Here is a 15,473-nt window from a genome sequence, read left to right on the forward strand (position 1 = left end):
CTGTTAATTTATATAGAAAGACATTTATGTTGCTGGCATTGAAAACTGATGAAACTGTCACTTTTCTTCAAGAGTGGGTTCATTTTTTCTTGTTCTTGTTTATCAGCACAGAGCTCTCAAGAAAATGGGGGAAAAAAGAGAAGAATCAGAAATCACTGCCCTTGTGTCCAGATTCAAAGGCTGTTCCTTGTTCAGAAGGGCACACTTAATGAGCAAAAAAATGTAGGTAAAAAAAAAAAGAGTCAGTTAAACATATCAGTTAATCTTAAAACTCAACTGCAGTTTTGGTGAGATACAAAGAACCTCTGAATGCCATAAAGACTCTTCTAGCAAAAGGCCAGGACAGCTGAGCAGCAGGTGCTTCAAAAACCCTTCCAGTTTGTTTCCTGTAGTTCACATAGTGTCTGATCAAACCAGGTGAGAAAACACACATTCTTCTTACTGAGATGCTGTTATTACTTCAGGGCCAAAACAAAACATGCATTTGCAAGCAGAAAGGAACAAACATATCCAGTTTCCAAAAAATGGTATTAAAGTGCAGTTTTCCCATTTTTTTTTTCCCAAAACACATCACATAAATCCCATATCACAGAACCACAGAATGACCTGGGTTGGAAGGGACCTCAAGGATCATGAAGCTCCAACCCTTCCCCCCTCAACCCCCAACCCCTCCACTCCACAGGCAGGGCTGCCAATATCCCCATTCAATACCAGCCCAGGCTGCTCAGGGCCCCATCCCACCTGGTCTTGAACACCTCCAGGGATAAGACATCCACAACCTCTCTGGGCAGCTGTTCCAGCACCTCACCATTCTCATGGTAAAGAAACTCCCCTGACATCCAACCTAATCTCCCCTCCCTCAACTTAAAACCATTTCCCCTTGTCCTGCAGTTATCTACCCTTTCAAAGAGCTGACTCCCCTCCTGTTTGTAGGCTCCCTTTAGGTACTGAAAGGCAGCAATGAGGTCACCTTGCAGCCTTCTTTTCTCCAGGCTGAAATACAGTCATTTTTTTTGCAATTTTCAGGATGTGCTGAACAACCAAACCATCACTATATTTCCACTTAACGATAACTTCAGAAACAAAAGAATATCCTTTATTTTAAGGCATCTAGACACTTTAAGTCCACAAATTATACAGGTGACACTTGGAAGCTGGTCATTCACCTTCTTATCAGATTGGTACTTCACAGTTTTGTAAATCTGCTCATCTATAGAACCAGGAAGCAACACCAAAGTCTCCAATTAAACTTACCCTTATCAAGCCTCCATAAAAAGAACATTTTCCTTTCCACAAATAACAACACAGATATAGCTGTTAAAAAACTTTAACATTCATAATGAATTACCATTTCACCTTAAGTAAATGGCAAGAGAATCCTTAAAAAGAACTTACGAGTGACAATCCCACAAGCATCCCTGAGATGGTTTCACTTTCACTGAGCTTAAAGGGGCTCTCCAAAAACTCAAAACAACCAGTGGGGATTTACCAAGGGCTGCTCTGAACACCAGACTGAGCTTTTGCCACACAGATGTCACTTGAACCAGCTGGGCTCAGAAAAACAAATGCAGGTTTGAAAGCCAAATCGCTGAGGGAAGGATTCTGAGCAGCCTAGTAATAAAACAGACTGGATAAAGAACATAAGCAAGGCTCCCTACAGCACCGATTTAATGCTCACTGACAGCTCCAGAGGCGATAGAGAAGCTAAGCAGCAGAACGGGCACCCAGCAGCAGCCCTGGGCCGCCCTCAGCACGCACCCGGCTCACCCCTGCCCTGACAGCACCGACACCCCCACCCCCGTGCCGCAGGGGGCGATTCCCAGCGCTGTCACTGCTGGGTGCCTCCAAAGCACCACGCTGACAGAAGGGCGAGGCCCGGGGAGGCCGTACTGTACCTCAGCGTGAGGGGAGGCACCCACCTGAGCCCTGCGCTTGAACACGGGCCTCGGCGCTCAGGCTGAGGGGGACAGCAAGCCCTACCAACAGCTGTCCCAGCCCACCACGGACCCAGAGCCCGCTCTGAGGGGCAGCTGGGCAGCAGCTCACCCGCTGGCAGCGGCCCGTAGAAAGAGCGAGGCGCACCGCTCCCCTTAGGGAGGGCAGTTATATGGGGCGGGGTTCTGTAACGCCCTTTGCTGCTGCCGGCTTCCGGCTTCCGGGAGATTCCTGCGCTGAGACGGGAAGTGGGAGGTCACGTGGTGAAGCTAAGCCCCGCCCGCCATTTTAGGGCTTTGCCCTCACTTGTGTGTGTTCGTGCGCGGTGTTTGGTCGCTCGGTGGCATGCTGTGCCTTCTGCTCTTCGTTTGCCTGTTTTGCACCTTGAGAAGTGCTGGTGCTTAGGTACCTGCTTCTCCTTTTTATCCTTTCACCTGTCAGACCCTTTCACCCGCAACCTTTCTGCTTGTGAAGCAAAAGGGGCAGAGGTTCCTGTCAGTGCTGGGGGGCCTTTCCAAGGGCTGAGAGGTGCCGGGGAAGAGCCGGGTGTGATGGTTGCTGTGTGCAGGGTAAGCGTGTCTGTGTGGGCCTGGGGTTAGAGAACAAGTTTGTGTTTGTTGTAAGGGTGTCAAAATTAACCTGAAGTCAGAGGCTGGGCTGGAAAACTATTACGTGTGGTACTGTACGTGGAGATAGCTCACAGAATCATTAAGGTTGGAAAAGACCACTAAGGTCCAGTCTCTACCTGTCCCAGCAAGCCCATTGACCCTGTCCCTCAGTGCCACATCTCCACAGTTCCGGAACATCTCCAGGGATGGTGACTCCACCACCCTGTGCCACTTCATCACCTGTCTTTCTGAGATTAATTTTTTTCATAAAATCCAACCTGAATCTCCCCCAGTGCAGCTTCGGGCCATTGCTTTTCATCTTACTGCTATTACCTGGGGGAAGAGGCCGATGCCCACCTTTGGTACAACCGCCTTTCAGGGCAAGGTACAGACCTCCCAGACTCAGATGTTTTAGCCCCATTTCCCTTACAATATATATTATGCCTTCTGCTCCAGTGCCCATAATGGCCCACTGCTGGGAATGGGGTGAGACTAAGTAGGCTGCTCAAAGTAGACACTTGATGTTATATTTGTATGTAGGACCCCCAAAGGTCCCATGAACTCCCAAAACTGTCCAGGCAGCTAAGGATTTTTATGGTATCATCAATGTTGGAAAAGACCTCTGAAATCATCTAGTCTAACTTTCAACCCATTGCCACCATGCCCAGTGAACCATGTCCCTCAGCACCACATTTCTGGACACCTTTCTTGAACACTTCCAGGAATGATGACCTCACCACCATGCAGCCTGTTCCAATGCCTGACTAAACTTTTGTTCAAATTGCCCTGATACTGTGAGGGAAAGCATTGTCCAAGGATGTTGTTTATTTTGGACTAGATGGCCCTGCAGGTCAGTCATCATGTAAAGCATATTCCTTAGGCAGTTAGGTGGCCCCGCAGGTATTGTGTATCTTGCTCACAAACTCTGAACTAGAATTTCAGGATTCCGAACTCACCTGTGTGCATAAATCAGTCACATTTGCCCACTGTTAAAATAAGGTTATTGTTACTCAGTTTACTTTTCTGATACTCTTGAATTCTGTGCTTGAAGCTTTGCTAAAGCTACAGTAATCCAGTGATGACAGTTACTCCCCATAAGTTCCAAACATGAACAGCAAACAGCAAAATGCTTTGAAAATCAGGTAAGTTTGAGAACTGTGACTTCATAATATTTGAAGTTTTCCATTTTTCTCATGAAGTTGTTCCCTTTTTCATTTCTTTTACTAAGGCTGCTTTAGGGAAAAAATAATAATTTTCAGGCAATGCACCTGTATAATATTTTAATCTCTTGAAATGCAGGTTCAGCCACTTTTCTCATAACTAACAATACTCCATTAACAAATGAAAATGTACTGAAATGTTCCTTCTCTTACGTCCTTGGGATTTAAACTAAAGGACTTTTCCAAAGGCAAAACGCCCTTCCTGATTAAGCTCGTCATACAAAGCACACTAGCATGCTAGAGAAGCCTCAGGAAAGGACAGAGTGGTTCTATGAAAGTGCCTGCAAAGATTTAGCTATTTAGTATGTGTATAAACTTTCACTGACTTTTAAATCAAGGTATTCAAGTCTGTGTTTAGTTAAGATAACTAATTCAAAGCACTTTAAAATCAATTTAGAAGTATTTGCAGAAAATAATATCACTAATTTAGTCAAATGGGTGTACAGAGAAGGTAGATAAGATTTTAGAATTTCTGTGATACTGATTTAAAAATGTAAGTTGCATTCACTGAAATGTTTTCAAGTGTTTCATTGCAACTATCTTGTCAAAGTGATCCTGAATTTAATTTTTAATAGTTTTTATAGTGGCTCCTTGCCAATGTGACTTTTTTTTTAATTTCAGTTGTTCCTTTATCTTGATGTGATTCTGTTATGGTCTCCAGACTTGTAGATACAACAAAAACAACACTCCGGTATAATGAAAGGCTGGAGTACAAATCAATAAACTCTGTAATCAGCATGACAGGAAAACAGAAAGCTAATGTGCACCACAGAGTTCAAAAAACTCATTGTCCTTTGATATTTCTCTCCAGGTACTTTCTTGTTTCATATAGCTGGTTGTTATCTGGTATTTTATCCCTATTATGCCTTTACCTATTATCCATAATTGTAATTTATCTTTTTTTCAGTTTTTTTTTTAGTACTCTTAGTACTGCGTTTTTGGTTTTGGTTTGTATTTTATTTCTTTTGTTGTTGTTTTAAGTTCTGTTTGTTTTTATAAGTTAGTTGTGATTGCTTATTAATTTTTCATGCCTACCCAGAAATAGGAATCAATTAATTGAAAACATTTAAAAAAAAAAAGGAAAGGAAAACATTGAAAAATCACAACAAGTGATCAAGTGAAATGGTTTTAAATGGTTTTAAGTAGAGGAAGGGAAGATTTAGGTTGGATGTCAGGGGGAAATTCTTTACAGAGAGAGTGGTGAGGTGCTGGAACAGCTGCCCAGAGAGGCTGTGGATGCCCCGTCCCTGGAGGTGTTCAAGGCCTGGTTGGATGGGGCCCTGGGCAGCCTGGTCTGGTATTGAATGTGGAGGTTGGTGGCCCTGCTTGTGGCAGGGGGTTGGAGCTTCATGATCCTTGAGGTCCCTTCCAACCCTGGCCATTCTGTGATTCTGTGATTATGGATGGTTACTTACAGAAGAGAAGTGCCTGCCAGTCTATTGGTGCTGGCTGGATCACTGTGTGGCAGTATGGAATTTAGGAACTACTTTGAGTGGCACAGAGGAGATGGCACTTGGCAAGGAGGAGTAGAATAGCATTGTATTCCATGGTGGTTTTTCCTTTTCTGTGGTCTTACAAAATACTGTGCCATGGTAACATGATATTCCTACCTGGAGCACTGCATTCGACTTGGAGCCCTGAGCAGGTGGAGGGGAGACCACAAAGCTGATCAAAGGGCTGGAGGACCTCTGTTATGAAGGAAGACTGAGGGAGCAGTTCAGTGTGTTCATGTTCAGTCTGGAAAAGGCTCCGGGGTGAAATTATTGTTGCCTTTCAAAGGAGATTTGCAAAAAAAAAACTGGCTGTGGACTCTTTACCAAGCTGTTTAAAGATAGGACAAGGGCAGGTAATGGTTTTAAACAAAAAGAAAGTAGATTGGACAAAGAGAAGACATTCTTTATTCAGAGGGTGGTGAGGCCCAGAGAAGCTGTGGATGCCCCATCCGTGCAGGGCTGGATGGGGCTTTGGGCTCCTGGTCTGGTGAGAGGTGTCCCTGCCCATGGAACTGAGTGGGCTTTAAGGTCCCTTCCAACCCAAACCATTCTGTGATTCAACGCTAACACTGTGAATCTCCTGTGAAAGAATTGGCTCTTATGGCCACGTCCAGAGAATGGTGGTGAATGGAGTGGTCAGGAGCGGTGTTCTCCAGGCAGCAATGCTGGGGCTGGCCCTGTTTAATATCTTTACTGATGATCTGGACAGGGAGATTGAGCGCACACTCAGTAAGTTTGCAGATGACACCAAGCTGGGAGGAAGCATTGCTTTGCCTGAGGGTAGAAAGGCCCTACAGAAGGATCTGGATAAGCTGGATGTTTGTGCTGAGGCCAATCATGTGAGGTTAAGCTGTGTCTATAGAAGTGTGTAGAAGGGAGTCAACAATGTATTTTTACAGGATTTATATATAAGAAAAATGTACCATTTACTGTGTCCCATCAAAACAACAACAGATATGAGCAAAGATTTTATTAATTGCTTTTAAAAATACATTAAAAATTATAATGAATATCTTTTTCTTTGAGAAGAGGCTTTTATGGAATCATATTAAGTGTATGAATCACCTTCGTACTGTTTCATTGCTCATTTTTTTAATTTTCTAGTCAAATCCTACCATACTGAAGTTCAGCCTTGTCGTTTCATCAGCAGTTTTGCTAATGTTTGCTATAGCTCTCAGATATTTCAAATGTTGTTATGATGCAGTCTTTTTCCTAAATAAGTAATCTGAAAATAGAGGGGAAACAGCCCAGAAAAATCGCTCCAGTATCTAGAATAACAAAAGTGAGCTTCTGTTTCAGTCCAACATTTTCCTTACAACTCTCTTTAGATTGTACAGCAACAATTTATTTTGTGAAGATCTTCCTTGGCTAATAGGAGACCTTCAGCAGGTTGATCACAGTAACTAGGAATGCTATTTTGCTGCTTTAAGTTTTACTCAAATTTTTGACTGAACTTTATTTACTGCTGAGTGTCTTCACTGTGAGACATATAATCCAAGCCTCCTTGCTGCTTCTGAAATTCTGGGTGCTTTTTTGTTAGGGAAAGGATAAAAGTCTAACTTGTGACAAGCTGGCATATATTTTGTAGAGGAAATGTGCTGATGCGTCCCGACTGCTGAAGTGTCTGACTTCAGAGCAGGCTTTTGGCAAGTTCCTGAGATGGTGCTGCCACTCTCTTTGCTGAAACTGCTCAATGTTGAACTGAGCACAGATAATTCACTCGCTTCTTCTAATTCCTTGTGTTGCAGTGTGCCATTTTCTTTGGAAACCAGTCTCTGATTGTCAAAACTGCACGATTCATTCCTGCAGTGGGAAAGATCCCAGGGAGCTTTCTTACAGGGAGTTTGTGCCAGGCGGTGAATTCCCAGGTGAGTACGCCAGGGTGAGCTGTCGTGTGCAGTGCCATTGCTGGTTACCTCCAGCCTGACCTTTCTGACAGGGACACGTTCCGTAAATGACTTTGAATTTTTAACTTTTTTATTAATTAAAACAGCATTGACCATTGATTCTGGGAGAACGGATTCATGCTCACCTGTAAGAGAAACACATATATGCACTTGAGTAGGGTGGCAGAAATTAAGGGTCTGCTTCAGCTGAAGAACTGCCTGTACTCCTTCCATCTGTGACCAAGAGTAGTTCAAACTCTTTTGATACCAGATTACAGAGAAGTATTCCTCACTCAGTTTTGCAGTTTGAAGACATGAATGCTACCACAGAGTCAGTTCAACGATAATGGAAATTTATCAAGTCAATATTGATCTAAGCGCTACTCTAAGACTCATTAACAACACAGATTGAGAATTGACTTTCAGTAATTAACTGCTTGTAAGCAAAAATTCTTAAGGTGAACAGGGGCCTGCTTAATGTGTCGATTGGTACTGTGATTTGAGACACAGATGTTCAAGATGATACTGTTTGAAGCTTGTATTCACAACCCCAAAATATTCTGAATTTCTTTCCTCTTTTTCCCAACGCAGAATCATTAATGTATAGGCTTGTATTTATTACTTAATTATTTTTTCCCATCTCTGTGGCTTAATTTCTAATGTGTTATGAAAGTTACTGCTGGAAATGCATAGGATATTAGAAATAGAAATGCTAATGCTACCTTAATTAGATGTAGCAGCTATTAAATTACTGAACATGACTGGCCTTCTGTGCCTTGAAAATGAATAGAATCTGAGCCATTGTACTAAAGATAAACAAACAGTACTGTTGACATTGTAAGCACTAATTAAATGCACTTTAGTTACTATAAATATTGCTTAAAGTGGAGCTTGTGCAGAATGCTGACCTTATTTATGGGGTTGAGTTAAGGGAACTGAATTTTTTTCATACAAATGATGAAGCATATTGATGTGAAAAAGAACAGACATAGAGAGTTGATTATATTTTGAAACACAAAATCTGAATAGCCACTTAAGAGAATTCTAACCTTGAATTTGAACTGAAACTAATTGGAGTAGGATGTTGCCATAAAAAAGAAGCTAATGCAAAAATCCTTTTAACAGTCATTCATATCACTGTTATGAGAAACGATCTGAAGATATCAGATGCAGCTGATTTACTGGCAGTAAATGAACCTGTACAATGGGGCTTGAGTTAAGGAGAGGCTTTTGCTGCTGTCTTTGGCTCCCACTACTAAAGCAACAACACCTGTACAGTATCATAGAATTTTCTCTGCCCCTCAGTTGGCCACAGAAGGTTGATCTGATAAGAGCTGGGAAGCAAGAGTCGTGTGCATCTTCTGCTTTTGTGCAGTGTTATCAGGAGAGAGGAGACAAAAACACACGCTAAGCTTAGAGCATGTGTCTGTGCATATGTCTATACAGTGAAATATACTAGAAGAATTTCCTAGTGTGAAGCCATTCTTAGAGATGAGAACGCACAATTTTGTATCATGAAACAGTGAGAATCAAAGTTATGGCCAGTCTTATGGTCAGTCTTCTTCTAGGAAAGTCCATTTGCACAGCAATGGTCAGCACAACAGCACCAGGCTACAAAGGAGGGTTTGTTCTTCACGTGTGAGAGAAAAGACAAGAGAAAGGAGGAACTGAGAGACTCTCAGGGGTGCAGCTTTGCATATTCTTGTAGATATCTCTGCACTTTTAGATGAACTCGTGTTTATAGGCAACATCAGGTTTTATCTCGAATCATCTGAACTGGTCTTCAGAAGAATTACAGTCTGGTTTGAGCTGATCAGAGAGTTCAGTGTAATGCATCAGTCCAAGTCAAATAATCCAAACTGGTTTTCAGTTCAGGTTTGATTTGATTCCTTGGCTACAAGTGCGACACACAAAGTTGAGCAGTGAGCTGTAATAGAAATGTTGGAGCCCTGAGCCATGCTCTGTTGAGCTAATGCACATTCAGCACTCCCTGAACTTCTGAAGAAAGCTTGATTAAGATCAAGCTTTTTTTTCTTTTAGAAAAGACAGGTCTTTTGAATTGCACATAATAGCCTTGCAGTAAGGTTGTCTACCATTTGGCCTTTTTCATATGCTGTCATCATAGATTCTGAATTAACAGAAGTTGATCTTTGAAGTCTTGGAAGAGATTTCTGCAGTCAGAGGTCCAGTGTTTATTCCATTGTTACTGCATGCTCTGAATGCTATTTTAATTCCTAAAGTAAATACTGCTTTTCTTCTTGTTAGCCAATGAACAATAAACACACTATCGTGTTATCCCCTACCTGGAGATCTTCAAATCTTGTCATCCCTTTTCTCAAAGAATCAGGAACTGGCAGAAATATGAATGTGGCTGTGTGTATTGGGGGCAAACCAGAGGCAAGCTGTTTTAAGGTGACTTATCATTTAGTAGCTCACCAGTCAAAAACCTAGAAAAGTTAAAGAGTCTGAAATTCTGTTTAAAGGTTTACAATTCAATTGCTCTGGCAAACCAGGCAGATAATGAGATGCAGAGCTGGAAGTCCTTATGGAATCTTGAAATCACCATTCCAACTGCAGTGCTGTAAACCTGCAATGCTCAAAACCACTGTGGCACCATGGAAAGACAGATGGCCTATCTGCAGGAAGCAATTCAAGGTTTTCCCAGTTAGAATTTTTTGCAGGAATTTTTGGGACCATGGAAGGAATGAAGGCATCCTTCTACCATGGAATGTCATGTCTCTGACCTTGGAGGTTTGTGTGCATCTGTAGTCTTATTGCTGTCGTTGCCCTTCAGCAACAATTTTACCCTCTGAGTACGGTAGCAGTACAAGGAAATGATAACTGTCAGTACAGAAAAGCAGTGCACACTGCTTTGTGGAATGAGCTGGAATTTCTGGATAGCTCAGGCTTGTAACTTAAGGAGTGTAGCAATGCTATCTCATTATAGTGGTGGTTATTGCATCCTGACATCCTCTTGGAAACTGATGCACGTAACAGCTTCTAAGTGCTGAGCTACGTAATAGGTTTTTCCAACTTCCAAACCACATGAATGTTTAAGGTTAGCTTTAGTGGTGCTGAGAACTCAGCAGTTTCTCACAGCAACATTAACCCCTTCCACACAAGGTGATTAAAGGCAGAAGTTCATTGCCATAGGTTCTGTGTTTTTGTTAATGTTTTGGGCTATGTGCATGCATATGACAACATGTATATCAACTTCCAGCCCTACTAAATTTTTAAATTCTTAGAGCTGTATGGTCCTACTTTGTCTTTTCTTTAATCTTCAATTAGTGTCCTGGCCAAAAAGAAAAAAAAATTGCTCTGATTATGTGTATTACATTTGAAGTTTCATCTGAATTTCATTAGAATACAGACCTCTGCTTCCTTTCTTTAACTGGCTAATATTGTTCCTTTGCCTTCAAGTTAGTTGTCTTTCCATACCTGATTAAATAAGCTCGCACATTCACATCCCTTTCTTCCTTAAATAGGCTTTTTTGCTTGTTTGTTTAACATTAGAATTTCTAGCCATTTGGGTGAAATGATATTGAGGAGGCTAGTATATTTTCTGGTTCATAATAAGGTGTTCTGTCTATTGTTTCAATGACCCTCCTAGTCAGATACAGCCAAAATCCAGAACTGCTGAAAAACGTAGAGAAAAATGTAAAGAACAAGATAGCCTAAGTTCTCTATTTGTTCAGCTAACTACTAACACCAGAGGTGAATTAAGCACGTTTTGCATATTGGTATTGCATTCAAAGACAATTTCATTAATTGATTTAGTATTCTCAGTATCACTTTAACTTAGAAAGTAACTGGAAATATGTCGGTGCAATATTGCAAGCAGTAGTTTAACTGAAAACTTCAAAACAGTTGAATGTTTGTTTTATAAAAGCTGTCTGGCATAGCAGAAAGATGATTGATACACTGTCACTTCTTCTATTTTCCAAGCACTGTGCAATGAAAATGTTTTCAGAAAGGGACCTTTTGTTCCAAGATTATATCTTAGATACCCACTGTTACTTAGTAGAAGTTATTTTCTAAGCAGATGCCCAACTTTTGCTTGATATTTGGTTTTGCCTCCTATAGTCTTGTAGGATGCATTTCTTTACATAGATAAAGAAGAGAAAAAGAGACAGAAGATCCACGACTGATTGTTCTGATGGAAGAATTTGACAAAGTACATTTCACAAATAGATTGATGATAGACGTGAAGTATATGGCTCCTGTAAGAATAAACAGCAAGGTTAAGAATTTTACTTTCCTAACTTAAAACCTGTAAAACCTTTAATCAAATGCATTCATCTATTTCAAATTGATGTTTTTCCGCTGTGAAACTTACTGATAGAGCCAAAAGACTGCCTGTTAGTGAAATGAATAAAAACCCTAAACTGACAGAAAAGTAGACACTTTGTCCCTCTCTTGAAGCCAAGCATTAAAAGAACAAAGATAGAAGTTATTCAGTATAGAAAGTTTTTGCATCTACATTTACATCGTTTCCTATAAATCCAGGCATACCTGTTTTAAATACAATAATGTGTGATTGCAGCTTTTGCTTCTGTTTTATGTGGTCATACTGCTCCTCAAGTAAGCTTACATCCATCTTGGTTGGCTGCTTATGATGATCTGAATCTCGTAGCTCTGAGGTATGAGTCACTGAAAAAATACCAGTCGTGCATTTGTAAGCCTTTACCATCTGTTCCCACAAGGAAGAAAAAGTCGTGCAGAAGCAGGACATTTCCTTCATTGTGTTGGCAAAAAAAGCACATCAAAGTATCTGAAATCTTCCTAAATGATGAAATAATTCTCTTTTCTAAGTTGGGTTACTTCTTTCAGAAGTGTCCGTTCTGAAGCTGTGGATTTCAAGCAGCTTGTTCTCCTGCAGCACACTTTGAGCTCCTGCATACAGATTTCATGGTGATAGCAGGATTTATGATTGGATTTAATGTTGACTTAAGGTTGTGAACACATGAGGCTTTGCCAAAAAAAACAGTGAAATTCAAAACCTCATTGAACACGGTCAGGTGCTCAAAGGGCTGGATAATACTGGTTTATGTAGCAAGGCTAACTCTTAAAGGGGTGCTGTCATGGTGACCTGACCAAGACAGTAATTCCATCAGGGAAATCTTCAGGTTTCTTTTCAGTTTTTTTTTTTGTCTTTTCCTTCCCATTCTCCTTCCTTGACTTTCACCCAGTGTCATTCTTATTGGAGCCTCTTGGGCAGTAGGGTGAAGACTGAACTGACAACCTTTATAACCTTGGTAAAGATATTCCTGGGTGCAAAGTCAAAACAGAGCTTTATGTAACAGTGAGGGAAAGATTAAAAAGAAAACCAACCCAAACACATCTTTTTCTTCTACGAGTTAAAGTATGAGAGTGTCTGAATGATAAGCTGCACATTTCTGTCCCTGAAACAGGTCCTTTTGATGCTATTACAAGGATCCAAGAGAGTTGTGTGCCTGAAACACTGTTCAGTGTCAATCTAATTGTTCATCTGCTCGGTTCCTTGCAGTGAGAAGCATTGCACAGAAATAGTGTGAAAGGGCAGTGTGTGGAAGGAATGCCTGCATGCTGTATTTTTCCACTTACTGGGAGAAATTATGCTCTCATTTGCGTTCTAAATGATTTACTGAATCAGGTTCAAAAACATGCAGATCTTAGTAATCTGTTTGGAAGTTGTGTGTACTCCGGTGACAAGTCTTGCTACAGAGTTACATGCATACGGTTCTGGTAAGGCTCAATTGGCTCACAGGTGTAAATCTGCTTTAATTCACTTATTCACTTAATTGCTTTTGCCTTTCTATTATGCATGTGTCTTGCAAATCATGTTCCCCAGCTCAGCTGCAGTCCCATTCTGCCCTACCAGAAAGAAAAGTAAGCACAACAGTCGATCAGATGCTGACTATTTGTCAAGTCATCTTCTCCCTCCTGAGCCCTGAAAAAGCATGTGTTGTGTTAAGAGTTGTTCTGATGTGCTATGGCTTTGGAGTATCTGCTTTGATATTCTGCCTTCAGTAGTGACAAACACTAGTGCTCTGCAGAAGGCTGCCTTGTTTTTCTGCTGTTCTGAGTTGTTGGCACATGGAGTCCTCCTTTGGACCTTCAGGCAGTGGGTATCTGCATTGGGGCAGGAGATTTAATTAATCTCATTGCAGCTTGAGCTGGTATTCAATACAAACATTATTAATGGCCATAAAAGTTCCCCAACCTTCTTAAAATTCCAGTCACACTGTGTGGCTCTCTGACCTCCTGAGAAAGTGACTTGTACACCCTGAGTGTGTGCTGCAGACAGAATTACCGTGATCCCATCCCTTAACGTGAATGTACACTTTGTCTTAAAAGATGTCCACCTCTCTTCCCATTAGAAGGGCATTGAAAGTAGGAGTTTTTATCTGATCAGGAAGTGTTATCATTTTTGATCACTCGTGCTGTAGCATTGCCTCAGGCTCATGGAAGGCCATCACGCTCAGTTGCACGTGCGCTATACAAGGCAGCCTCTTTCCAGACAGTTGCATGGGTAAATAACAAAAACAGAACGAAAGAAAAGAGCTGCCCAGTGAAATAGAGTGAGTGCAGGTGGTACAACAGGTCAGGGGAACCAGGAACAGGATTAGCTTTTGTGTTGCTCAGCCCGTCCCTTACACACTGGATTTGTTTCCTTTACAGGGAACGGCTGTGAGCATGGCATCCTGATTCTGCCTCAGGTGGAGTGTGTTTGTGTGCATGCATGCATTTGGCTCTGCTTACTTTGCTTGCTATCAAGGCGTGTATATACACATACATACGTGTGGTTTGTGAATAAGTTGCAGTCAGGATGTGATTCATAAAATGAGGTGCAGATCCAATATCCTGGGGATCACAGAGAAAATGGGGTTGTGGTTTTGATGTATAGTGAGCTGATGCAACTAATTTTTGTTACACCACTGACATAAGCTTGCAAATTGCTTACCTGAGGCTTCTGTTCTTATACTGCAGTGGAACACCTTCCTTTGTACTCCAGCCTGTTTAGGTAAAAGGAAAAAAAAAAAATCTGTCTTTGATACATACAAAATGGAAATGATGATTTGTGTTTAAGCCAGTCATCACTCACTCTTTAAATGGAGGTACTCAGATCTGCAGACCGCTGTGTGCTTTTAAAATATGCAGCAGATGGCACTATTGGAGTGATGTGACTGTAGGCTTAGTCCTAAAACATCAGAGGCCCAAATTTCCTTTGCGTGTTTCTGAGGAATACGAGCAGCCAAGCCGCTTTTTAGCATTGCTACGTGCATTTCTTAACAGTACTGAAAACTCAGTGTCATGATTAGGTTTCTGAAAGAAAATTAATTAAAAAATAGCCTTGTCTTTAATTGAACAAACTCTTAAAATCATCTATGACTGATTTTAATTTCATTATCCACTGAAGTCTGAAGTGCTATATTTTCTCTTAAGTCTGTCCATCCATCACACAATGGAAGCAATTTTTCATTTCCTTGAAGCAAAATAAATTTGTGAGTATATTACAGTCCAAAAGCAATGGTTTTCAGAACTTGATGTAGATGCGTACTGCCCTTGACCTTGGTTGCAAAATCTCATTTAAAAAGATGCAACTAATTTTATCACATACTAATTAATTTGTAAGTAGTAAATCATTTTTTATTCTAAAAATGTTTGAAGGATCTTGTAGGAATCACTGTTGATTTAAAGATAATTAAAAAAAAATGCTCAGAACAGTTAACTACGACTGAATGCAATTCCTGCAGCCCTGGGTTTTATGGCACACCTGGGGCTGGAGGCGTATATGGTTATTCACATTGCTCATGTGGGGAATTACAGGCACGTGGCCTGTTTGTGAGGGGTACAAAGACAGAATACAGATATCTAGATTTAATCTAGATGATTACGAGGGTGGATAATGATAGGACAATGAGGAATGGTTTTAAACTAAGACAGGGGAGGTTTAGGTTTTATTAGGTTTTTTATTTTAGGAGGAAGTTTTTCACACAGAGGGTGGTGAGGCACTGGCACAGGTTGCCCAAGGAGGCTGTGGATGCCCCATCCCTGCAGGCATTCAAGGCCAGGCTGGATGTGGCTCTGGGCAGCCTGGTCTGCTGGTTGGTGACCTGCACACAGCAGGGGGTTGGAACTGGATGAGCATTGTGGTCCTTTTCAACCCAGGCCATTCTGTGATTCTGTAATTCTATGATAATCCCCCTTCTGTAGCTTTCTATAGACATGTATGTATTACTTACACATAGTTTGAATTGTTGGAAACTATTAGATTGTTAGAAAATTTAGTAACAAATAAGAAACATGGAAACAGGGTAGCTGCCCTTATTGGTGCTCCAGACAATATTA

At 41.2% G+C, this 15,473-nt stretch overlaps 1 protein-coding gene across 1 annotated transcript; it reads right to left on the minus strand.

Annotated features, from left to right (window-relative positions):
• Positions 1-6,731: 6,731 nt before the first annotated feature.
• Positions 6,732-11,883, minus strand: LOC306948811 (uncharacterized protein C9orf152; the record flags this gene model as incomplete). The annotated part of the gene is made up of 2 exons (XM_079538510.1): positions 6,732-7,288; positions 11,655-11,883. 2 exons carry the CDS (start codon positions 11,881-11,883, stop codon positions 6,732-6,734), a joined length of 786 nt encoding a protein of 261 aa, XP_079394636.1.
• Positions 11,884-15,473: the final 3,590 nt, after the last annotated feature.

This window comes from Tetrao urogallus, assembly GCF_951394365.1.
Source record: "Tetrao urogallus genome assembly, chromosome: 7".
NCBI lineage: Eukaryota > Metazoa > Chordata > Aves > Galliformes > Phasianidae > Tetrao > Tetrao urogallus.